The sequence below is a fragment of the Vanacampus margaritifer genome, chromosome 6, assembly GCF_051991255.1.
Source record: "Vanacampus margaritifer isolate UIUO_Vmar chromosome 6, RoL_Vmar_1.0, whole genome shotgun sequence".
Lineage (NCBI taxonomy): Eukaryota > Metazoa > Chordata > Actinopteri > Syngnathiformes > Syngnathidae > Vanacampus > Vanacampus margaritifer.
In genome coordinates, this window is record NC_135437.1 from 5,078,639 (window position 1) to 5,106,304 (window position 27,666).

Sequence of the window (27,666 nt, forward strand, 5' to 3'; positions counted from 1 at the left end):
AAATCTCGAAGTCTGAGGTTATTACAATCCTTCTGTTCTAGTTCCAGCCAACAGTTAGTGTCTCTGTTGGGTTGTGCCCATAGAACGATATATTGTAGCTGGTTAGCTATATAGTAGTACATAAAATTTGGTGCCTCTAGAGCACCTTTGGATTTACTTTTCTGAAGAGTAGATAGACTAATCTTTGCTTTTTTTTTATTCCAGTAAAATTTTGTAACGGCTGAGTCCAACAACTGGAACCATTTAGCCGTAGGTTTAAATGGAATCATTGAGAAAAAATATTCAAAAATTCATTTTAATGCTGGCTATTCGTCCTATTAGAGAAATAGGAAGATTATTCCAGCGCTCCAAGTCACTATAAATGTTATCCAGAAGTGGAGAAAAGTTTAAATGAATTAAATCAGTTAATTTAGGTGAGATTTTTATGCCTAAGTATTTTAAATTACCTACAGGAAATGAGTAGTGTGGGTCCTGGCTTGCAGGGTTCCATGAATTTTCTGTAATAGGTAGAAGTGTTGATTTTGTCCAGTTAATAGAATAATCTGATAACTGTGAGAATTTAGTTATTAAGTTAAATACTTCCCCTAACGAAGTAGCCGGCTTTTCTAAATACAGTAAGATGTCATCGGCATATAGATTAATTTTATGTTCTGTTACCCCAGAGTGAATTCCTTGAATCCTTCTTTCCTGGCGTATGGCTAATGCAAGTGGCTCAATAAATATTGCAAATAATAAAGGGGATAGTGGGCATCCCTGTCTTGTGCCTCTCTGTAAAGTAAAGCTCTGACATATAATCCCATTAGTAGTAACTGTAGCTTTAGGAGAATCATATAATACTGATACCCAGTGGACAAATGATTTCCCAAAGCCAAATTTATTTAAAACAGCAAAGAGGAAGGACCAGTTAACTTTGTCGAAAGCTTTTTCTGCATCCAATGATATAATAACTGCCTTTTTATCATGCCGCTGTGACATGCTAATAAGGTTAAAGAGTCTCCTAATATTATTAGTAGAGTGACGATCTTTAATAAAGCCTGTTTGGTCGCTATGAATGATTGTTGAGATTACTGTTTCTAGTCTAGATGTGAAAGCCTTTGTGATAATTTTAATATCAGTGTTAATTAGTGAAATCGGACGGTTACTTGATGGAAGGGTGGGGTCTTTTTCTGGCTTTAATAAAAGTTTAATTGCTGCTGTATTCATGTGTGGGCGTATGTAACCCTTAGTTTTAATTTATGTTACTATTCTTAAGAATAGTGGAGCAAACATTAAACAGAAGTGTTTAAAAAAATATAGCCGGATAACCATCCGGGCCAGGTGCTTTGCCATTTAGGCATACTATCTAGAGCACTGTACAACTCGTTTATAGTAAGTGGCGCATCTAACATGTCTTTATATTCAGTAGTTAACTGAGGTATTTTTAAGCTACTGAGGAATGCCTCAATATGCTCAGGGTTAGGCTTGTTAGTTTCTAAGTATAGGTTACGATAATAGTTATAAAAAATGTGATTAATTTCTTCTGGTGATTGTGTGCATTCACCAGTTGTCCCTTTAATCGCCGTTATAAGAGACTTTTTCCGATTACGTTGAAGTTGGTTTGCAAGAAATTTACCTGATTTGTTATTATATTCAAAGTTGTTGTATCTCAATTGTTGTATTATAAACTCTGTCTTTTTAGTTAGCATATCGTCTAACTGTATTTTTGTATTTTGTAAGTCAGTCCATATTTGGTTATTTGGGTTTATTGCATACTCATCCGTCAGTTGTTTAATTTTATCGTCCAAGTCTTTTTCTGATTTTTGATCCTGTTTCTTTTTATAAGATGAATATGATATAATTTTACCTCTAATTACTGCTTTCCCAGTTTCCCAGAGAAGAGATGGCGATAGGTCTGGAGAGTCATTTATTTCCAAAAAGTTTGCCCACTCTTTTCTTATAATTTTGTCAAACTCTGCGTCGTTTAGCAGTGAGATGTTAAACCGCCATGTCGGTGGTGGTTTAAAGGTATAATCAACTTGTAGGGAAAGGGAGACTGGTGCATGGTCGCTAATAATAATAGGATGTATTTTTGTAACAGTTTTATCAGCAATAGAGTTATTTGTAAGAAAATAATCAATTCTTGAAAAAGACCGGTGCACAGCGGAAAAGAAGGTAAATTCCTTCTTATTTGGGTTTTTAAGTCTCCAGCTGTCGACGAGGCCAAAGTCATCCATATATTCCCCTATTACTTTAGTAGATTGTAATCGCCTACATGTTGTATTATTAGAACGGTCAATTAATGGATTTAAGACTGTGTTAAAGTCTCCTCCAATAATAATAGTAGAGTTCGCTGCTAAATCAAACAGCTGAGAGAAAAATTCATGGAAAAAGGCCGGATCATCATTATTAGGGGCATATAAATTACCAAGTGTATATATTTTATTAAATATAGTCACCTGAATAATAATGTATCGACCCTCTGGGTCTGTTATTGTTTTATTTAAAGTAAAGAGTAAATTCTTATGTATGAGTATACAGACTCCTCTTTGTCTACTGTTATAAGGGGCAGAGTACGCTTGGCTAAAATTCTTATCAATAAGTATTTTTTCTTCAGATTTTTGTAGGTGGGTTTCTTGTAGGAGGCAAATATGTGCTTTTAATTTTAAGAGATGGTCTAAAGTTTTTATTCTTTTTGCTTCTGAGTGAGCGCCACAAACATTCCAGGAAACCAGAACTAATTTATGCATACGAACAATATAGACTCAGTCCTGTGTATATATCTGCATAGGCCATTTGTCAATATTGGCATGTTATAGGATAGAATCAAAGTGGTTAAGTGGTTTATGTAATTTGTGTAAAATATGAGGTGACGAGTAAGTAAATATAACAGTGAAAAAACGGGTAGGGACGTAAAAGTGAAGGGAGTTAACGGGGGATTAAACATAAAAATACACCAGTAACTGGTAATCTAAGCGAGATTTTTTGTTTAAATATACTTTAGATATAGTTATGTATTTAATAATATATTTATAATATCGCCTAAACATAATGAGTATTCATATTTTAGGTTTTATAACCACATATACAGTATATGTATACATCTTTAATTCTTTGACGTCCTCGCTGATTAGGGAGAGGACCTCTTTTTTTTTTTCAATAGAATTAACCTTAAGGAGGAAATCAAATTTAAAATTGTATCTTTAAAAGGTGCTACTTGTTTACATGACTCTCTCTGGCCTTGACTCTGACCTTTCATCTCTATGTGTCTTTGGTTTCAGCCAGGAGACCAGAGAGATGCTTCCCTTGACTGCTTGCTGTATAGCTCCTTTTCTTTTTCCCTTTTCAGCTTCTCCTTTCTAGGCTATATGCTACAATTAGTAAACAAATAGACCAATTGTAACCAAACAGACCAATAGCATGAGAATGAATAAGAATGACCTTTGTCATTACCAGAAGGCAAAAGGGTATTTTTCACAGGAAATTAACAATTCCAAACATCTGGACATTTCTGATATTTCCGCAATGCAACTCAATGCAAATGCTTTGACCACCAACGACGTCTTGGATTGATTTTGCCTGGGACTACTAGCATAATACAGACCAGACACAAACGACAGTTCATCACGTTTTGAAGTCAAAATAATCCCCACAAATCAAATTACAATGACCCAAAGTCCACAGCTTTTCAAAGCATTGACCAGAGAGTTTGCTTTCACCGTCATATAGTTGTACCCTGTGTTGGATCGGCCTTCCTGGGTGGAGTTTGCATGTTCTCCCCGTCCTTGGGTGGGTTTTCTCCGGGTGCTCCGGTTTCCTCCCACATTCCACCATGGCAGCTTAATTGAACACTCTAAATCAGTGGTGTCCAAACTCGGTCCTCGGGGGCCGGTAGTCCTGCAGGTTTTGGAGGTTTCCCTGCTCCAACGCACCTGTTTCAATCAACAGGATTGTTATCAGGCTTAGTAGAGCTTGCTGATGAGCTTCAGCTGTGTTGGAGGAGAGAAATATCCAAAACCTGCGGGACTACCGGCCCCCGAGGACCGAGTTTGGACACCACTGCTCTAAATTGTCCATAGGTGTGATTGTGAGTTGGATGGTTGTTTGTCTCTGTGTGCCCTGCGATTGTCTTTCAACCAGTTCAGGGTGTACCCGCCTACTGCCCGAAGCCAGCTGGGATAGTGAAAACACTATTACTTGCTATGTTTTTAAATATTACTTTTTTTCTTTTAGTTTCTTCTTCTTCTTTTTTTTCTTCTTTTTTTTTTTTACAGTGCATGGCACCCTGTCCCCTCCCCCATGATTTATTTATTTGCTTTGGTTCCGACCAGAAAACAATAATTATTTTAAACAATCATTGGTAAATTGTGTATTCCTCTTTAAAAGTATAATACCGTACACAGTCAGCAACACAGCAGAAAGTAGAACTGTTGTCAGTTGGGGCCCAGCTCAGATGAGTTTGTGTTTAGAATGTGCATTCATTGATTTTTCACCAAGTCTTTGTTTATTAACAAGTGCACTTACAAGGTCTTAAATTGATTTTGAATTAATCCTTTGCTTAAAAAATGCTCTTTGCAATAAAAACAAAAGCAAAGAAGTGCAATTTCTCCAAGTGTGAAATTAAGATCCTTATCACAGTTGGCTTGCACAGTGCTTTAAGTACAAAAGCAGCTTTGTGTGCAAGTGGGTTACCATTCTCCTGGGGACATTTTTTTTCTATTGTTTTCTTTTAAATTGTGGGGCGTCAAAGTTAAAGGGACGGCATAATGACTGAGTTCGCACATCCACCTTAGGTCTGAGGTTGGGGTTTGAATCCGGGCTCAAGGCTTCCTGTGCTTGCACAGAGTTATGGGATTGTTGGGTTAATTGAACACTCTAAATTGTTCTTAGGTGTGACTGTGAGTGAATGGATGTTTGTTTGGATGCGATTACCTGGTGGCTATTCAGTCAGCTGGGATAGGCCTCACTCACTTCACCAGGGACCAGGGACAGACTGGACTCCAAATTCAGCTCGGGAATTTGAGTTGGAGAGGCCCTCGATGCGCACGAAACAAAGAAACACCCCCCCTGCCACGTTCTAACGTTACCAATACAAAACAATAAGCGGTGACAGTGAATTTAGGTCTCATCATTTTTGTGGTAAAACTGAAGAGAATCTTATGACGTTGACCTTCAAAGCACTTTAGGATGCCATGTTGATGCCTCCCTTACTAAACTTGGTATAAAAATGTTAATGTTGCACTGCCACTAAATCAAAAAATTGTTCCCATAGCCTATCGGTGACATTCACACAGAATCAACCAAACCAGTTACTGTGACTGTACTAAAATGTGAACTACTTTTCAAAACCTTTAACATCAGAAATGGGTTATTTAGAAGCTCAGTAAACAAAATCCAGAAACTTAATGTAATCAAGGTTTGCAGATATCCATGCAAAAAGAAGGCACACTCCATCTAAAAGTGAAAATGTAAAATAAATGAATAAATAAAATTCTTGTGCAATTGAATGCAATAGTAGCTACCAGTTAAGTTTTATCAAAGGCAGTCAAATCACATACATGCATAGTACAAATTATAATGGCAAATTGACAGAGTCTCGACTAGTCGGCCTGTATTTATAAAGTAGTGGGCTGGCTGTACATATATTTCCTTAAAAGATTCATATGTGTATTGTAAAACAGGAGGGGCACAAAAAAAAAATAATAATAATAATAAACGCCGGTCCAAATCGTCCTTGGACAGACCGCGGCCATAATGTTCCTATTTTGTTTTTTGTTTTTTGTTTTTCCGGTGGCCCGGCTCACCGGCCCTCCTGACTGGCGGCCCACCGGGGAAATTCCCGGTACCCCCATGGGTCAGTACGCCTCTGGCAGTGACCATAATGAGGAAGAGAAAATGGATAGATGGATGTCATTCACAAAGGCACACACTTTCCACTGTGCATGTTGTGCGTACTTGCCGCTATCAGGTTACAGGAGGACAGCCTGCAGGTGACGGATGAAGATGTCACATAATACAAGCCCTTTAATAACCCATGACGCATGGACACAGTACTTCTTTTTCTTTCTTTTTGTCATTGCTGTTTTTCCCCTCGCCATTTGACTGACTTTCACCCAAGTGCAAGGTGCATATAGCAAGCTACAGCAGCAAGTTCAGTGAAGTATGCACAAGGTCCGCTGCAAGGTAAATCTGATTGATGGCCTAAATAGTTTGTACCCATTTCTGTTCCCAACCTTTAAACACAGTGGAATAACAGGCTTATGATTCATTATTTTTGTATTTTTTATTTTTTGATGGACTGAAATAAAGAGAGAGATAATAGAAAATGCACTGAGGTAGATGCTGGGCAGTATTTGTCAAAACCAGTATGTTATATTATCTTGCTGTTTTCATACAGTCTATTCATGGTTAGGGCAGAAATAATATTGCCGTTAACCATGAACCCTAAAAGACTGTACTACAAATTTTAATCATACTATTTATAATATGCCATCCATCTATTCTCTGGAGCTTATCCCAGCAGACTTTGGGCAACAGGCAGGGTAGACTGTGAACTGCCTAGTCACCATGTAATTGCATGAACACATAAAACAATATAAACAACCTTTCACACTCACATTCACACCTATGGACAATTTAGTCTTCAATGAACCTATGAAACATTTTTGGAATGTGGGAGGAAGCCGGACGACTGAAAGAAGAACCACGCAGTCATGGAAAGAACATGCAAACTCCACACAGGAAGGTCTGAGCACAGATTTGACCACTACTACTGATTTATGCGCCGTCTACGAATACAGAGCCCATATTCATAGTAATTTAGAATCTTCACTTAACCATGTGGAAGGAATCTAAAGTACCCGGAGAAAATCCATCCAAGCATGGGGAGATTATGCAAACTCCACATAGAAAGATCAGACCCAAGATTCGAACCCTAATCTCGGACTCTGACGCAGAACGAGCTCTCCACATATTTCAAGTTTAGGGTTGCACATTGTGGTCTCATTGATGAGGCGGCCGCCTGCAATCCCAATTGTGAAGTGATGGTCCTCAATCCGGGTGTAAAGCAGCGAACAAGAATTCTTACAAAAGTCAATGCTGAATAGAATAAGACAGCCAGCAGCTGTTATAATATACCTGACTGTGTGTTTGTGTGTGTGTGTTTTCTGACTCAAAGCCCAGCACAAATTAGATCTCTTCCAATATCTTGACTAATTTCTATTGAACCACAGTATCACTGAAAGACAGATGTTTATGACACGGCAATATACTATATTTCATCAATTCTAGCTCCCTGACCATCTGTGCTTCCATTAACACCCACACCCACATCAAAGTAAAGCACTGAAAATGATCATATTTTCCCAACTGCCAGGTGTTTCATCCAATTACATGTGAAATATCGCAACAGAGACAGCTGCCACTGTTTCCATTGTATTCATCTAGGACTTTTACAATGACCATGTTGTCTCTGTTACGCTTTTTTGTGTCTCTGCATTTGTCATAATTGTTCTTAAATTTACTAGTCTTCACTTCACTAGTCAAGCAGTTACACTTGGATCTACTTAAAAACAGTTCCAAGTGTATTTCCCCAGTGTAATTTGTAGGGACATGTGCAGTCTGTTATTGTGCTTTTGTTTGGTGTAAGTTGCTGCTACTTGCTGTTCTCATGAAGTGGTGCCTATCCTAGGATGACCAAACGTCCTCTCTTGCTCCGGTCATGTCCACTTTTTTTACATCCTATTCAGTGGCGTCTCTGGCATGATAAATTGAGTGGGGCACAACAGTGGGGACTTTACATCCACAAGCAGCAAAGCCAACACAATAAATTCTAATTCAATTCAAGATCACAATCTGGTGGCAAAGCTCTATATAAATGAAGTAGCCTACCATTTATTCATAGCCTTACAAATTAAGGCTATGAATAAAACCTTTGAATGGTTCAAAATAGGGCTGTGCAATTCATCAAAATCCAATTACAATTTTAATTATTATATTATAAAAAGTTGGTGTCAAAATGTTTAATAATAAAAACTCCAGCACTTGACTACTTAAATGCCTTCAAGGACATGTTTATTAAACAGCGTTTGTGATTTGCAACATGTAAAAGGTTTTTTGTTTGCCATCAGCTTTTGCACCAACTATAATGTGGCTTCCGCACACTTAACTCCCAAAAAGCCGCTAATTTGCGGGCTAACTGTTAGCTAATAGCCGCTAATTGCTGCTTATTGCCTGTTAACACTGCATGAGCAACAAATCAGATGCTGTGGGCGGGCCAATGCTGCAGGGAGTCAACAGCCGCTGACTCAGAGCAGATGGAGGAGAAAATCGCCCGACAGAGCAAAAATAACAGTTTTTAATATATCGGCCATCGAAACGAATGACGAATAAAATGCTGAATATCGGCGCCAATTATCACCCGGGCCGATTATCGTCTATCCCTAGTCCACAAGCAGTGCTGCTATAAGGTGGTCACTCTTGCAAAATCACACTTCCACTTGAGCCACCACGGTATCACAGGGTTTCTCCATAACTGCTGCAGTGTTTTTACCCCTCCATTGCTTCAGCACTGCCTCTCTCTCTTGAGCGATGACATCATCAACAAATCTACTTCATTCATATTGTTGGTTTGCTATTACGTATAGTCTTTTTGCTCCTGATGAAAACCAATGTAGCTTACTGCTATATACTGCCATCCGCCAAAACTGACCGTGTTGATAAGGTCTTGACATCACGTGACATCAGTCCTGTGTTTTGATTGGATAATGGGCCCAGTTAATGTAGCCCCATGACTGTGTATTGAGAGCAGCTTGGGACATGCGCACTGTGATTTGAGTGGCTCATAGCTTAAACACGCGCTTATGGGGCCGGCCCTATTTCAGTCCCGTTTAGAAAGTTAGACCATTGAACTTGGCTTTGTATTATACATGCATGTTTATAACAAAATTACCTTACAAACATAATTGTTTTTTATTTGAATATCATTATTCTTGATGAAATATAATTTTATAAATTATTAGCTATAAAGAAGACCAATTATGAGTCTGCATAGTGCTCAACAGCACCATCTAGCGGAGCCCGGCCCCACTGGCCCCAAATGCGCAGACGTCACTGATCCTGTTGAAGCTTCCAGGGAGGGTTTTGTAAAACGACCCGTATTCATTATTTTTCACAGGACCAATTAGCATGAGTTGAATTTGACTGACACGTTGCGTGACAAATGGGAGGTGGAGTGCACTCTGTTGCTACCGCAACCGGTAGACCATGGACTGCTCCCAAGTCCCAAGATTGCAAGGTGTGTAGGGGGAGAAAAAAAGGCAGGTTTTGTGTGTGTGTGTTATTATTGTTATATATTTTCAAAAATAAGTAATAATTAACTTTTTACACTAGTAAAACCTTTCTTCAGGCGTTCGGATAAGGTGCTAAGCTAATGTTCGTCGGCGGTCCATAATTTTAGCTCACTGGTTACGGTCTACGCTCCCAAACTGGAAATGTGGTCGAGGTGTGCGTTCAATACCCATGTTTGGTGGACCCTGCCGTAAATAGTGGATGAATGTGCATGCTGCTTGAAATAAAGTTCTTAAGGCAAAAAAGGTTGGGTTTAGAATATTCTGCCATGATTCTTAAATTTCAAGTAAGACTTTGTACTTTTTGTTATATTTTCTACCCATACAGAGCAGTCATATGTTAAAATAGTTAATAATAATAATAAAAGCGCTTTTTTTGGACACTTAAAGACGCTTCACAGTGGTTACATTGTTCATGCGCTCACACTCTGGTGGCGGTAAGCTACTTAACTAGCCACAGCTGCCCTGGGGTAATCTGACGGAAGCGTGGCTGCCAGTGTGCACCTACGGCCCCTCCGACCACCGCCAAACATTTTCACCTTCCATACACAAGTGTGAGTAGCACTGGAGGCAATGTGTGTGAAGTGCCTTGCCCAAAGACACATGAGTTGGAGAGAGCAGGAATTGAACAGCCTAGCTTCTGATTACTGAACAACCGTCTCTACACCCTGAGCCACGGCCGCCACAAGTTGTAGCTATAATATGTAGCACCTTTGAGTAAACTTTAAGTATCTTGAGGCAGTGCCGAATGTCCTCTTTTTTGGAAATCATAACTTGTTGAAAGCAATGTTTGAAATGTTATTGTGATTGTGTCTTCAAACATCCCAGATCACAGTTGATAACTTGTAACATTCAGCCGACGTTAAATGACGCATTGAGTGTTGACGACAGCTGCTCAGAACGTTTCCACTAAATAATGTTAATCAGGAGCGAAATTGAATGCGGCTGCTTACATGCGTCTGTTGTCTATGTGAGTATCAAGTTTGTCCCTGTGGTTCCTGCAAATGATATTGCATCATAATTGCTTTGAGAAAAGAGGAAATATCCATCAACTCATACATTTTCTATACTGCGCACCCTGTTCTCGGTCATAGCGGGAAGGCTGGAACCCATCGCAACTGATGCAGCAGACATTGGACGACATCTCTGATTGCCTTTCAATCCCAGGGCACATTTGCAAGCCGTACAAACATCAGAAATGGCAGCATGCACAGCCTCATCCCACATTCCAAAAACAGTGAAGATTCTAAAATGTCCAGGTGAGAAAGACTTGGAATTGGTGAGTCCAAGTTCAAGATGTACCTCGCCTCTCGCCAAATCACCTGTGATGGTCTCCAACTCCTCTGCACATGCAATCCTGGTAAGGATAAGATGTAAATATAAAAAAAAAAAAAAAAGTATGGTTGGATTGCGTGAAACACTACACTGTGAATGTTGATGACAGAAAAAAAAGAATAAAAAAAAAAAGAATCAGTGGTTTCCCATAGATCATACTTCCTGTGCCTCTTCCACTGTCATCACCATTGTGGACTTTGACATAGACAAAAAAAAAATTTCTGAATGAAATTAACATTGAAAACCCTATTTTGATCATCTGCTGTTTTTGTAGAAATTATCTGTCACAAAGTTCCAGAGCGAATCACGCAGGGCAGATAAGGTCAGCGAGGCGTTGCGACTGTTTGAAGAGACAGAAGTAGAAATCCTGTCGCTGTAACAAATGGCCTTTCATACCAAGGGTGAGAAGAGCGTTGCAAAGCCCTAATGGGACTAATGTCAGCACACAAGACGGAAAGAGCAAAGAGGAGGGAAATAAATGAGAGTTGGAAAGTGCCAATGAGAGACAAAACATGTGAGCCGAGGGCACAACGTGTCTGAAAGATTGATGCGGGAATGGCAGCCCTGAATTCCCTCAGTGCTTTAAGGGCTGGATGTCACACAGTGGCAGTGTGAGGAAAGCTTGCTTGTATTAAGGAGCAGGACAGGTGTAGAAGCTGATATTTAGTTAAGATTTACCACATGCTATTCTCAGATGGAAAGTTCTTATAATTATATTTGTCCTTTCCTTCCAGAAATGTCTGCCTCAAGCCTCTGGAAAAATCATGATATATTTCAGTAATGACATAAGGAATAACATTTGCATTTTCTGGGCTGTGGTGGTGATATTTGATTGATTCTAGATAAATTATATCCATATTTGTCTTTATTTTGTCACTGTTTAGAAGCTAAAGGGATTGTAGACAGTAGCCCATTACCAGTAATTTACCCAGGATTCTGCAGTATCAGAGTGAGTAATTTTTCATAATACTGGCTCCATATTGAAAATCAGCTCATAGCTGTTCAATTACATTCCAAAGGTCATTGATGGGGTGAGCTTCTCATGGCCATCCACACAAAACTCAACCAACTTATAGCTTACTTCTGACTTATAGACCTGGTTTTGGACATTGGGGCAAGGTCGTGGCACGTTTCCACTAAGTTGGAGGAATAAGAAAAAAATGCAATAGTCACATTTGTTCAGTTCAAGAGAGCCCAGCCAACCATTTGAGCACATTGATGTTTTTAGCTATATATATATATATATATCCCAGCTGGCTTCGGGCAATAGGCAGGGTACACCCTGAACTGGTTGCCAGCCAATCGCAGGGCACACTATGGACAATTTTGGAGTGTTCAATTAACCTGCCACCATGCATGTCTTTGGAATGTAGGAGGAAACCTACGCAAGCACGGGGAGAACATGCAAATTCCACCCAGGAAGGCCGAAGCCCGGTATATAATACACTCGCTCCCATTAAATAACAAGATTCACCTCAAGTTGTCAAATATGTCCATTTAGAATGTAGGAATACAAGCCATATTTGACATTTTAAGATGAATGTTTTTATTTATTTAAAGGAGCAATGTTTTATAAAGAAAATGAAGAAGAAATTATTCTAATTATCTTTTCTTTATTTCCTTCTTTTAAAAAATAAATAAATAGAAAAACTCAAACTGCAATTTAAGGCACATACTCCTGCATGGAGAGTGAATGACAAACTAGCCTATGTTCACATCATTGAAAGAGAGGCAAAGAAAGATAACAAAGCCGCAGTTGTCGACTACCAGTATTTTAATAGCAGACAGCTGTGCACTCACTGATAGCAGCTAGCGACTAGCTAGCGACTAACACCGGAGACCAATCACACAATGACGGCGTAATAAACTAGATCTTTCTTAGCGTGCTAAATTAGCAATTGATATGATTTTGGGATGGCGACGTGTTGATGCTAACATGTAACGGCAATGAAAAATTACGATAAGGAAAGCCGAAATGTTTAGAAGGCAAGTCAAGCTTGCCGTCAGTCGGTTACGCCACCATGCAGGCCAACTTTAAAATAAAAGCGTGCTAAGGCTATTGCATGGCATCAACGTATTCTTTCTTGAGCTTTATTTTCATCAGAAACTACAAATGAGGATAGAAAATTGGGGTAGGGGTGGGGATTTTTTTTTTATGTATCAAAGGAACTAGTGGAATCGGTACTTGGGGTCAGTGACTACTCGTACTGGTTTTGGTTTGAAAAAAAAATTGGACATCCCAATCATCCCTAATCAATAGTATTGTTTTTGTGTTTCTAAATCAGCATAGAACATCCTTATTTAAGCCCATATGGAAACAAGAAAGTGGAAGAAGGTTGGAACATGCACAATGCTGATGGTGCATTTTCCAGCTAGATCATAACACTTCCATAAAATCTCTTGATGCTACTTAGCCAAGACCCGAATGGAAGGATGACAGTTCCTGTGCAGCTAATAGGAATAATTTGTTGTGCTGCAAAAAATGGTAACTCTACTTCTCAGCTAAATTGTAGCAGTGTAAACAAAGGCCTCACACGGTGGACCTAAAAGGCCTAAAGTCACATTGGGATGAAGGAATCTGTGGCAAAATAAGTGATAAATGAGAGTCAGAGGAATGGGACGTGTTTGTCATGCATAGGGAAACAAGGGAGAGAGTTGTCTTTCACTTGGGGGAACTGAAATGAATAAAGACTTTAAAGGAGAAAAGGTGAGCCGCATCTAGGACGGCCGGCAAATGACGGATGAGAGGGTGGTAGTCCGCAGAGGGTGATGAAGGAGGAACCGGAATGATTAATCAGGAGGAGGAGAAGATGGGAGGAAGCCGGTTGGTTGCATGGTGAGGGAAGACTAATGGAAGAGATGGGAAATACACGAGTCATACACTGAGCAGACATCCAAAGCACAAAATCGGAGAAGTTGATGAAGGCCAAATAAAAGTATTTCCTTTTGTCATTTCAAGCATGCAATTCCGATTTGAATGTGACAAGCTAGAAAATTGGAAACATGCACACTGTGAAAAAATCTAGATAGTGCATCTGCTTCACACTTATCAAGCACTTCGGAATTGTGCTGATGAGTCAGCTGTTCATTGAGTGAGGCAATTTCTCCTGTCGTTCCAAGATGATAGTAGAAATCTATCCATACATCCATCACTTATACACTTGCAGAAAGCCACAACTTATTTTTATGTATGCATGGCAGCAGTTGGATCATTGGACTTCATGCCATCTTGTAATTTCTCTGCTTTTCATTATTCGGCACGGACATATCGCTGTCAATTTTCAAGAGAACCCAAAAACGGCTTGTTTATTTCATTGCATCATCAATAAGGGCAAACCATTTTCAATACTTTAGATTGGTCATTAGTTTATAAAATCATGAGATTTCGGCCTAATGCTATACATACAATAAATTAAGATATGAAATAACTATTTTTAGACAAAATTGATCACATTTTCTTTCATGGCACTCTGGTTGGGAATCATTGGTCTACACCAAGGTTGTTATAGTTAATGAAAACTAGCAATTCCAAAATCACTACAACTAAAATTGGAAAAAACATTTTCATGAATGAAATAAAAATTATCTTAAGAAAACAAAAATTAACTGGAACTAGATGTTGCATTAATAAAATAACAATGTCCTTCGTTTTGCTCTTTGTCAGTTAATATCATACAAGAGCTTCGGGGTTCATTTTAAATACTTATTTTGGTATTGATGTATGTCCAAAAAGGTCAAAAGCTTGTTTGAGATTTATTTTTATTTTTATTAATAAACACATACCGACTTTTTTTATTATCTTGCGCTTGACAAGTTCTCCACATATAAAAAAAAAAAGAAGAAGCTACAACTAATTCTAAAATAAATAAACCTGAAAATGAACACATTTCCACACACACACACACACACACACACAAACCTGCTCTAAAAACTGATTGGAACTTACAAACCCTCTGAGGCATCAAATCTTAGTATTGTAACAGTGTTACTGCAAAAGTCAGTTGTGCAAGTCTGTTCCTGCCAGTTCTCCCGCCCAATTTCTCGAAAGCTACTCGTAAAATAACGGATTTATTGTGTCTCATTTCTATTGATCCATTGCACCTGTAGTAGTTTTTGTTTATGATTTATTAAAAGAAACAAAGACTGATAGATGAGCGTTGATGTTGATTCTCCCCTTTTTTTTTATCTCACTCTTTTTTTTGTCTTCATGTTTCTTTCTGGCTGTCCAACTACTTCAGGGCGAGTGCTCCTCCAAGTGCTACAACATGTTCATCATCGAGACGGTGTGTGTGGCCTGGTTCTCGCTGGAGTTCATCCTGCGCTTCATTCAGGCCCGCAGCAAGTTAGACTTCCTCCGTGGGCCGCTCAACATCATCGACGCCATGGCCATCTTGCCTTACTACGTGTCCTTGGTGGTAAAAGAGGAGGACCCCAACCTGGACAGCGATCGACCAGGGGGAGGGAAAGGCTACTTGGACAAGCTGGGTCTGGTGCTGAGGATCTTGCGGGCGTTGAGGATTCTTTATGTGATGCGACTGGCTCGCCACTCTCTCGGCCTGCAGACGCTGGGACTGACGGTGAGGCGCAGCACTCGTGAGTTTGGCCTGCTCTTGCTCTTCCTTTGTGTGGCGGTCACCCTGTTCTCGCCGCTGGTCCACTTAGCAGAAAGTGAGCTCACGGGCCCTCACGACTTTAGCAGCATCCCCGCCTCCTACTGGTGGGCTATAATCTCTATGACAACAGTGGGCTATGGCGACATGGTGCCTCGGTCCATCCCCGGGCAGGTGGTAGCGCTGAGTAGCATCCTGAGTGGGATTCTAATCATGGCCTTCCCTGCGACCTCCATCTTCCACATGTTCTCCCGCTCCTACCAAGAACTCAAGATGGAGCACGACCGTTTGTTCAAAGAGGAGTGCGCCGCCGCTGCAGCCGCCGCCGCCGCCTCCAGCAACGCCACTGAGGAGGCAGGAATGGACGGAGGAGAAAGGCGTGATGTGAAACGAGAGGACTCAGCTGCTATTGGAATAGCGTTCCATTTGGAAAAGGATTGTATGCACTCGCTAGAATCTCTGGCTCTGTTGGGGAAAAGAGATGATGCTGCAGCAAATAATTACAGCCTCCCAGCAGCAGCGTTCTGAATGAACATTGCTTGCTATCGATCCAAATTTACCAATCTCCACGTTACATGACCCTCGTATCCTCCCAAAGTTTCCATGTGTATCTTAGAGCTCACATCTGCTGCATTTATTCCACTCTTCAGGTTACTGATGTGAGACCCGAGAGCACATCTGGTTGTTATGTGCGTGGACCTTGCACGAACTGAAAGACCCTTGAAAACCCTTTAAACTTAAAGGTACAGGTTGTCTTATTGAAAGCCTTTGCTGCAATATTTGTGACTCTGCGTTCATAAACATGCAATATCAACCCAAAGTTGTATTTGTTTCTTCTACTGTGAAAATATCTTTAAATGTAATACTTACTAGCCTAGTGTCAATGTATCAAGTGACTCATACTCTGACTTCATTAGACATACATTCACATCTAATCCGCCAAAAAGTAATTTTACTTTGCTGCAAAAAAAAAAAAACATTATTCAATGAATGCCTTTCTTCTTCCACATACACAATACAGACGCTCCCCACCTTACGAACGAGTTACGTTCCGGACGATCGTTCGTAACGTGAATTTGTTCGTAAGTTGCTTCAGTGCTATATTTTGTATTATAATTTATGTTTAAAGCCTATATAAGTATATTGAAGGTTTATATAAGTATGTTTAAGGCTTGTACAAGTAACCTGCATTGGTTTGTACTGAAAAAAACTTAATAAAATGGAGAGAATACGTACAGTACTGTACTGTACTACGTATGTTAGAGAGAGAGAGCGAGACACACACACACAGTATGTACATGTACGTAATAAGATAAATAAAATGAAGTTTAACTTACTTTTGGAAGATGTACTCGATGCTTAAGGAGATGATGGAGGAGGAGGAAGAGGAGGATTTTATATCATGAGAGATTCTTCGTCGTCGCTGGAATCGGCTTCAAAAGTTATTTCCTGCTTCATGGGGACCGGCGTTTTCTTCCTCCTCCTCCTCGCCACGTTGCTCAGCCTCCAATGAGCTCTCACAGCGCCAATCGTCGGTATTAGCGGCGGAAAGAAGCATTACGCGCAATACAAAATCTAACTTACAGCATTTCTTTCCAAACATTTTTCGACACACTGTACACGCAGAAATGTTCGTATATACCGTTGTTCGCAACTCGAATGTTCGTAAGTAGGGGAGCGTCTGTATCACCATTTTTCTCAAATATTATTCACAAACGAGTCTAAATCTGTGATAGTGAGCACTTCTCCTTTGCCGAGATAATCCATCCCACCTCAGTGCCATATCAAGATGGAAACCATGATTAGTACACAGGTGTGCCTTAGACTGCCCACAATAAACGGCCACTCTGAAAGGTGCAGTTTTGTTTTATTGGGGTGGTCTGGGGTCTGTTTTGTGAGCAATATTTGAGAGAAATGGTGATATTGCTTATTTGGAAGAAGTTTTAGATCTTTCAGTTCATCTCATAAAAATGGGAGCAAAAGCAAAAGTGTTGCGTTTATATTTTTGTTGAGTGCACAATTTTTGGCATGCGAAATAACACCCAAACTCAAACACCCCTAAAGTGGTACATTTTGGAAACAGAATAAAAAAAAATGCTTTATAATCAAGAAAAACTACCAAAAAAAAAAACAATATGTGTTGTGTTGTCCGAGATGTGACAAGTGGTGGCCGTGGCTCATGGTGTAGAGACGGTCGTTCAGTAACCAGAAGGTCGGCTGCTCGATCCCCGGTCTCCCCAAGTCATGTGTCGTTGTGTCCTTGGGCAATGCCCTTCACACACAAATTGCCTCCAGTGCTACTCACACTGGTGTATGGAAGGTGCGATTGTTTGGTGGTGGTTGGAGGGGGCGTATGTGCACACTGGCACCCATGTTTCCATCAGGCTGACCCAGGGCAACTGTGGCTACTTAAGTAGCTTACTGCCGTGAATGTGTGAGTGCATGGATAATGTATCCATTCCATTGTAGACTGTCTAGAAAAGCACTATATAAATCTGATGCATTATTATTTTAAATAACTGAATACAGTCTGCTCCTTTTGGTTCATTTCTGAGATGTCTGTTGCTATGTAATTTGATTTTGTCACTGCATGCATGTCTAACCATTTATTGTAAAAATATTTTGGGGACTTTTTTGATTATGAGCATAAAAATGAGAACATACACAGCACAAGCGATGAGGCATAGATTAGAAGTAAATCAAACAAGATACTTTTTTTATTTTAAATGAAGAACAAATGAAGGCATGTTTTTGTGGGTGACGAGTAAAGAATGAGCACTAACAACCATGAAATGTACTTTGCGTCGCTCCAAATAAAAGATCCTGCTATAATCAGTAACAAATCCAATTTCTGTGTTTGTTGATATCTCGAGTGTAAGCATCAGTGATTTGCAGAGTCACTGTGAAACATTTCTGAGAAGAAGGGAGCGACAGCTTCTCCGGACAGCCTCGCAGATAAGTATTCCTTAAACAACAGTCGTTATCTGTTTGTCGTCACATGCATGCACAATTATACCAAAGATGGATGGATGAGTGCCATGTCTTTGTGAATCTCTTGGCTGCAGACCATGATAATATAGTGTGAATCCCATTTTAAGAAGAGTAGTACATGGAAACACACAAGGGCACGCCAGATGCGGGCGTAATCTAGATTACAGTTAGGATTATGGGACCCATAACCAAATTGACAGAAACTCAACTCTAACATGGTTTGAAATGTGATGTACTACTTTCTCCACAGATTACCAGTGATTGGTTTCTTTTGGCCATATGGTGTCCTGTTTCATTGTAGTGGAATTTATGGTTAATGAGACCCACCATAGCAACATATGGTTTGGAGTGTATCTATTTGAAATGGATAATCCTTTTTTTATACAATTAGGTGTGATGGATTACACCGGATATAAAACCATTATCCATCTAGATAGTCAATATCTGAAAACAAACAAAGCAAGTATCAAAAGGGCTCTGTGAAAATGCTTTAAAAGTGCCATGGTATGAGTTTAAAAAAATATATTTTATAATCTCATTTTTTTGACTTTTATAATGAATTTGATAAAGAAAAAGACTTTCCTCTGAGTGGTTAGTTCCTGATGTGTGCGTGTTTTAAAGTGAGTTTGTGTGGGTCTTTGAACTTTTGTTTGGTTTTTAAATGCTTTTATAATTCATGGGTCAGAAATGACCCATAAAACTGTCACGATGTAGTCACGGAGCGGCGTGATGTCTGTCGGCGTGTGGAGTAGAGGACCCAAAATGCAGGGAGGCAGGAGAGCCACGGCAGGAGTGCGGGTTAGACTGACGTATTTTATTGTCCAAAATCAAATCAAATTGACAGAACGAACTCCGGGGGTGACCGTGACAAACGGCAATGATCCCACGCCGACTGATCACCACCCGGGAATTAAATACACCCACACTAATTGGGGGACTAGTCACACCTGGGGCCAGGCACAAGTGGCTGAGGGCCCGGATTGGTTAACCCGCGGAAGGGCGGGAACCCACTCAGGGCCCTCAACCAAAGCCAGATCTTCCCAGACATGACAAAAACGATCTTTGTACCCTAGTGGTGTACAGCCCACATGGAAAGATAAACAAAAACAGTGTGTCACTTTTTCTAATGATGGGGTCCATTCAGAAAAAGTCATAAAGTTTCAAGTTGAATTTAAGTAAATTGAGTTTAAGGTATTTTTTCAACAGCTAAACATGGTAGTGGGTCACTTTTGACCCGCAAGACAACACAAAGGGAATCTAACAAGAACGTCTAATTTGGAAAAGAAAAAAAAGTTATTTAATGGGACAAATGATTTAAACTTACCTTAATATGTTATGAACCTAATTTACTAAAAGCACTTGGTATCAGTATCGGCGATATTGGCACCAGTATTTACTTGGTATCAATCAACAGCAAAATCTCAAGTATCGCACAGCTATACAACCAACCTTTTTTAGGTCGGACCAATCAAACCAAGAAGCGCCAATGGCGCGGGGGGGGGGGGGGGGACAAACAAATCTAACAGACGAATTGACACAAATTAATTTAGTTGAATGATGAACAGCGAGGCTTTTTTGTAGCATTTTTGTTTAGTAAAGATGTTTGTTCTTTTTTTCCCCCTAAAACAAGACCGAAGACGACATACTTTGCCTATATTGGTCAAAACAAACCTGCACAAGATGCAGCACCGTCCAAATTAGCTCAAAGTGTTGTACATCAAGTCCCTCCTTTTCCCAATCGGATTTGCCGAATTTCCAGATTGATAATGTGAAGAACTCCCTTAAGCAAATCACAATTATCAATGAGGCATTTGAGGTTCCAAAATGTGTGATAACTTCTTGTCGCTCTTTGACGGGAGTAGTCAGTGCACTTAACGCTCAAATTTTTTTCTTTTTCTTTGCAGTACAATTTTTCGACTCAATGACTTTATTTGAGGAGCAAATTTCTGATTTTGTGGAGCATTTTTTTCCAGGTTAACTCTAGGGGCATAAAGCAAAGGTTTTATTGCACAATTACAAAATGAAAATATAGCAAATGAACGGCTGTTTTTCTTTTCTATATAATCAACAGTTTTTATTTCCTAAATTCACATCGTGTAAAGCAGCAACTATGTTCTTGTGTAGTTGGCCTTAAAAAAAAAAAAAGATCTACTGAAGCAAGGTTCACCAATTACGGTCCTCAAGGTCCGAAGTCCTGCAGGTTTTAGAGTCAGAATCAAAATGCCTTTATTGTCATTGTAAATAAATACGAAATTAGAGCGCCACTCCAGTAATGTGCTTCATCTTATCCCTAAAAACCTTAAAACATTCTTCCCACAGTTTACACCCAAACACAAAATTAAGGAATAAAGGCACCCATTAGTTAAAATGCTTCTTATGGCTGTTTAATAAATGTCTGGACTTTGGGGAGAAAAACTACTCATTAAACTGAATCAGAAACAAATTGTACACTATGCCCTTTGTCAGCCAGATATGACACCAGATGTTAGCTTATCTTACATTTCATTATGAATCACAAACACAGTGGCCGGTGTTCTGTCAGACTGGCGCTAAAGAGTAACATTGCCCTGCAAGATCAATTCTCGCTGTAATTGTGAGTTCACAAACTCCCGAGAATACATCTACATTGATACCGTTGATTTTCACCGGGGTAGGATATGCAGCTTTGACGAAACCAGGAAGCGGCTGACACGGTGGGGGAAAAAAACTAACCTAACATGGACGAATGGACATAGAAATTGATACTTTTTTTTTTCTTCTAGAGAGCAGCAATTAATTTGTCTCCTTGTTGAATGTTGAATAGCGAGAGGCGCTTTGTGCATTTTCATTTGGTAAAGATTTTCGTGCTTTTTTTTCTTCCCTAAAACGAGACCAAAGACGACATTTTCATACGTTGCTGCATGAGTCAAAACCAAAGTGCACAATGCCGCGTCGTCCAATCAACCTGAAGTATTGTACAGAATGTCCCGCCTTTACCGAGCAAATCAGTGGAGCAGTCCCAGATTGATAACGTGGAGAACTTTCCTGAGTGAATCACAATTTTTAATCTGTACACACCTGTCCTCGAGGCCCAGAGTCCTGCAGGTTTTAAATGTTTCCACACTAGCACACTTGATTCATATAATCAGCTCATCAGCATGCCTGATAACGATCCTGATCTTTAGCATCAGGTGTGTTGGTAGGCGGAAACATCTACTTTGGCTCTCCAGTAAGGTGCTTATACTGCGGTATCTTTTTGTGTGTTTTGTGGCATGTATGCGTAAGACTTGTCAGGCTATTCATGTCACGGTCAATATATCCGAGGAACTGGACTGAGCTGGTATGAAATGCACACTTCTCGGCTTTTACATATAGCCGGTTCTCCAGCAGCCGCTCCAGGACTAGCCGAACGTGTTGTCGATGTTCGGCTAGATCTCTCGAGAAGTTCAAGATGTCGTCCAGGTACACAAAGCAGAAGTGATTGATCATGTCACGCAAGACGTCATTAATGAACCCCTGGAATACTGCGGGAGCATTTGAGAGGCCAAACGGCATGACCAAATATTCAAAATGCCCAATGGGTGTTTTAAACGCTGTTTTCCATTCGTCACCCTCCCTTATCCTAACCAGGTAGTCCAATTTAGTAAACACCGTAGCAGAATGTAAGGGAGCGAAGGCTGAATCCATCAGTGGCAATGGGTATTTGTTTTTAATCGTAATATCGTTCAAACCACGGAAATCGATGCAAGGGCCTTGTCTTTTTTTTCAACGAAGAAAAATCCTGCCCCTAGCGGAGACTTGGAAGGCCGAATAAGACCGGCAGCCAGCGATGTTGTGACATACTCCTTAAGGGCTTGGAGTTCCGGCTTAGCTATTTGGTATAGGCGTGTACTAGGCAGTGGTGCGCCGGGAAGCAATTCTATCTCGCAATCATAAGGCCGATGCGGAGGGAGAGATAAGGCCCGGTCTTTACTAAACACCTCCCGTAAATCGTGGTATTCCGCTGGCACATTTTCTAGGTTAATTGATTCCCCCGTTGCCTTCGCTGGGCCACCGTGGTAGTCCACCGCTGACCGCAGGCAATGGCAGTGACAAAACAAGCTCCACCTCTCTAACCTAGGCCTGCCCCAGTTTATGTCTGGGTTGTGCCTGGCCAGCCAAGTCAGACCCAGAACCACTGGGGCTGACCGGGAGGGCATAATAAAAAACTGTCTAGTCTCCACGTGATTTCCCGATAAGCGCAGGTGTAGACCCTCTGTTCTATGAGTAATCGCCCCCAAGAGGCGCCGATTAAGGTCATACATCTCCTTTGTTTTCTCGAGTCTAATCATCGGACATTTTAAGAGGTTAACAATTTTCAATACAATCATCCGCCCCCGAGTCCACCAAAGCCGTCATCTTTACATTCACCCCACCCCAAGTCACTTCTCCCAACAGTTGTAGTCTTTTAGTGTCCAACGGACTGTTAGGGTCACATGCTCCCGGAGACTGGGAGTACTCACACTGGTCGCTGCGTTGGGGTTGAGTGGTTGCGGCTGGAACGTGTGCGATGTCCCGACGTCTGTCCCGCCTACAACACGTGGCCGATTGGTGTCCGAGCCGACCACAATATTGGCACGCCTGATTTCTCCACCGGTTCCTGCGTTCCGCCGCAGAGAGCGGTCCTCCCCCCAGCTGCATAGGCTCGATACCATCTCCCATCGGAGGGCGTCGCCACGAAGCGTCGGGAGGTGAGGCGCCGAAGAAGCGCCCCGCGGACGTGGTCGAAACCGGCGAAGCAGCCGTGTCTGCCTCCTTATGTCGTCACTCCTTCTCCCGCGGATGGCCAGGTTGAGGAGTTCTTCCAGACCGGACGTCTCGTCCCGTGCTGCCAGCTCGTCCTTGATTCGCGGGCTGAGTCCCCGCCGGAAGATACCACACAGCGCCACTTCGTTGAAATGGCTCTCGGCGGCCAAAACCCGGAAGGAGATGGAGTATTCTGCCACGGACAAGTCGGCCTGTCGGAAGTCCAGCAGGCGGCTGCCCGCCTCCTTCCCTTTTACGGGGTGGTTGAAAACGTTCCTAAATTCCGCCAGGAAGGCAGAAAATGAAGCACGGGATTGGCTTTACTCACCGCCATAGCCCATAGCGCCGCCTGGCCGGAAAGTAGGCTCATTATGAAAGCGACCTTGGCGCCATCAGTCGGGAAGGTGTGCGGCTGTTGATCGAGAACCAGGCTGCACTGATGAAGGAATTGGTCGCACCCCCCAATTTCGCCAGCGTAGCGGGGAGGATGGGGAATATTGGGTTCCCGAGCAACAACATTGCCAGCTGGTTGGGACGCGGACACGACAGGTGACGCCACGGCTGCACGTAAGTCTTCTGCTGCCGTGGATTCTGACCTCTGCTCCACCTTCAAGGTGAGCGACCCGATCTGGGCGGTCAGCGTTGACAGTGCCTCCTTCAGCTTGCGGAAGTATAATTCGTGCTGTCCGAGTAAGCGCCCATGGCTGGCCATGGCCTGGCACAGGCTGTTGGGATCTGCGGGGTCCATTTCTGGTCGGGATATTCTGTCACGGCTTGAGAAGGGAGGACCCAGATGCAGAGAGGAAGGCGAGCCACGGCAGGGATGCGGATAACTTAGTTTTAATGTAGTAATAAACGAAAACACAAAACCACGCACACAGGCGGACAAAAGCAAACACAAACTCACGCGCACAGGCGGATCACAAACAAACTCAAAAGCACGCACAGTGGCGGCAAAAAGGTAAGTCATGGAGATCAGCAGCTGGTTCTCGGATAAGCGTTTACCAGTCGGGTCAAGGGAGTAGTGTCACGGAGGAATATCCCGACACTCCTTGCTGTTTCTCTCAGGCTTTTAACCTGGCCTGATGAGCTAACGGGCTGCAGGTGAGTGTGGCGGGCTCCGCCCACCAGCTGTCTCCCCAGCAACTGCAACGGAAACAGCACAGCTGATACTAATCATGACAATTCATACATGTAACCGACAAGAGCTTATTAATTTTGTACTACAATGCGTTGTTTCAGCAGACTTCCCAGAGGGAAAAGACCATTGGGATCTCCATGGACTACTGCCGGTGCATACAATTTTCAAATACAAAGTATGAAGGACAATATAGGACAGTGGTTGAGGGGGAATCAGTCATGCTGGACTCGTTATGCACTGGGTAGCCCAATAAATGGTGTAAAACTGTTTAATGCTATAATAGTGTAATAAGTGCAGCTGTTTTTTGTTTTTTTTTAATAAAATGAGGGAGAGAGAGAGAGATCTGTCCACGCAGAGAGTTAATTATCTCTTGGTCCTTAATTTTCTACAGCGCACTTGTATGTTTCGTGGTGAACTTGTTTTGATTAGACCCCCCCCCCCCCACCACCACACACACACACACACACACACACACACACAAACTGCAGTCCATAAAAATATAAATATTGCAAATGAAGCTTTACACACACAGTTAAAATCCGTTAATAATGTTAGGTAGTAAAAATAAAATAAAACATTGAAAACAAAATAATAAAAACCGATAGAAAAAGAAATCTGTGTTGCGGACAACTCTTGTTCATTCACATTATAGTTCATTTTTTCCTACTGCATGTGCTGTATTCAGCAGTATTTTCCCGACTTCATAAAAATCATTTTCTGTAAATAGTTTCTTTACTATTGTGATCAAAAACTGTGAAAATTCATTTTCAGACTGTTCTGTAAATATTTATTCATACACTTAAAATACACTGTTCTGAGTTGTTTAAAAAAAAAAATCTAAATAGTTCCCTTACTGTATAAATATTTACTCATACACATACATTTTCTGAGTTTATAAACATTTATTTGAAAAATAGTTCTTATTTTGTAATCAAAAGCATTGATTTGAATCTTTATTAGGCTGTTTTGACAAGGTTTTTCAAATAAACAAAACATATAGAAACTTTTGATCAATCCGTATCCATTTCAAACAAAATGTTGGCGTTTTTTACACTGCAAAGTGTGGAGCTAAATAAACTCTGAAAAGTGTTGAAATCAACTCTGTGAGAGTCTATTCATCACTGGGCTTTTTGCTGTGTACAGAATGCAGATTTGGACTATTCATTTGCACGGGCATCCAAAGCGAATTTTGTAGTCATAGCATTGTTCGTCTTTCTGGTCTTCATTACGACAGGCAAATCTCTCAGAGGCACTATATCTGACAAATTAATAAAATGGGTTAGTCAGATAGTAGTATAGTAGTATACTGTACGCACCATGCAATATATTAGAATTTTCATATCTGGGTGATTTAAAACAAAAGGTTCATATTGTTGTTCCAACCAATGTGAGAACCAGTGCTGTTATAAAAGTTTTTTTGAAGCCTCATTGTGGCCAATGTCAACAATCAACTGTAATATCCAAGAGATCATTTGATGACAGTTGATGGTCTCGCTTCAGTTGGTGCAGAAAAAAACATATACAGTACAGTATATTGTTTTTACCATCAAGCCAACTTACTGAGCTCATAGTCACCTGTTCCACTTGGTTGGTCGAGGTTAAACCATGGGGTGTAGCACACTATTTGTTGGACATTATTATGATTATTTTAATTATTTTAGTTTTTCCCCCCAATGATCTTTTAAATACACTATATATATATGTATATATATATGTATATATATATGTATATATATATGTATATATATATTAGGGCTGGAACGTTTTTTGAAAACCGTTTTGGTTCTGTTTGCATTGGGACCATGTGGGGTCATGTGTGCGTCCCTCTTTTATAACATTATTGATGAGGCGAAGTGGTGTGCAACCGCGCTGCGCCAGGCAGTGGCACTACTGCATCCAAAGTTTAGATTCCCACTGTCAAACCCAGAAGAAGAAGAAGAAGGAGGCGCTGCAAAACAACTCGAGGAGGCGGGGGGGGGGGGGGGGGTTTGGGAAGTGGTTGGTTGCGGCGAGAGCCAACGAATCAAAAATGGTATTTGCACAACCAGGATCATTCTGCAGATCTGCTGTATGGGACTATTTCACATTTAATGTACTACGACGACGGCGGTAAGAAAGTTGTCGACAAAAGTGCGACCGCGTGTAAGCATTGTGCCACACGCGTTGTGTATGCTAAAAGCAGCACATCCAATATGTCAGCGCATCTACGGAGACATTCGGGGGTGCCGCCCGTCCTCCGGTGCCCCCATCTCCCCTTCTGCCCCTGGTGTTCCGTCCCTCCGCGTGGTGGGGTGGGCGCGGGTGCCCTCTCCGCTCCGCTGCCCGGCCCCCTCTTCGGCGCGGATGCCTGGGTGCGTTGTGTCCCCGGGGTCTGGGGTCGGGGGCTGGGGGGCTGTCGGTTGGTGGGGGTGGGGGCGGGGGCGGCTTGGTTGGTGGGGGGGTGGTGGTGGGGGTGCCGGGGTGGGTGGTGCTGGGGTGGGGAGGGTGTCTGGGGATTTGGGGACCTGGGGGCGGTTGGGGCTGGGTTGGGGTGGGTGGCGGGGGTGGGGGGGGCGGGGGGGGGGGGTCGCGGGGGGAGCGGGGGTTGTGGGCCGGTGGGGTGCCTGGTGGGCCTGCAGTGCCCCGTCCTGCTGCGTTGGGTTGGGGGCGCGGGCCGCGTTGGGGTGGGGGGCGCTCCTGCTCCGGGGTTTGCTCTCCGGCCGGTGGCCCCTGCGGGGCCCGGGGGTCGTCCTTTGGCGCGGCCGCGGCCTGGGGGGCCCTGAGGTGTTGCGCTTGCTCTGTCCTGGCGGGGGTCGACGGCTCCCCTCTTTGGTGGAGATTTTCATGCATGCTAGATCCACCACACCAGCATCTATCGAGACTCAGACACAATTTGTTTCTCCCTCAGGTCATTGATTCGGTGGAGGCTGGTGTCTGTGGATCTCACTCTGCTTCGTCTGTCCTTTCTACCTTTCCTCAGTTTCTCCTTTGGGCCCTTGAGGTTTCCCTGATTTGTTGGAGTTTGGATGTCTTTGGGGTTGGTGAAGGTTAGTGGCCCGGTGGGTGGTGTCTGGTCGGTGCTGGGCTTCGCTTTTCTTTCTTTTCTTTGGTCCCCCTTTGGGTCTCCTGGCGGCCCCACGACTCTGGCTGGATTTTGAAGTGTTCGGTTTAGGTGAACGGTATGGGAATTCTTATTTATTTTATTTTTTTTCGCACGCACGCACGCACGCACACACACACGCACGCACACACGCACAAACACTCATACAAAAAAAAAAAAGGGAGAACAATGATGATGACATTTCAAATGATCAATACTGAGATCTCCCCAAAAAAAAAAAAAAAAGGAATGTGGGAGGAAACCGGAGTACCCGGTGAAAACCCACGCAAGCACGGGGAGAACATGCAAACTCCACCCAGGAAGGCCGAAGCCCGGACTCGATCTCACGTCCTCTGCACTGGGAGGTGGACGTGCTAACCAGTCAGCCACCGTGCTGCCTACTATGAAAGTATTAAACAAAAT

The 27,666-nt window shown here is 42.0% G+C and overlaps 1 protein-coding gene across 1 annotated transcript in view; it reads left to right on the top strand.

The window, feature by feature from the left end:
- kcng4a (potassium voltage-gated channel, subfamily G, member 4a) overlaps positions 1-16,088 on the top strand; it is a 38,529-nt gene extending 22,441 nt beyond the window's left edge. The window contains exon 6 of the mRNA XM_077567940.1: positions 14,897-16,088. Within this exon, the coding sequence (XP_077424066.1) occupies positions 14,897-15,796 (900 nt within the window). The 3' untranslated portion in view covers positions 15,797-16,088. The remainder of the gene's footprint in view (positions 1-14,896) is intronic.
- Positions 16,089-27,666: the final 11,578 nt, after the last annotated feature.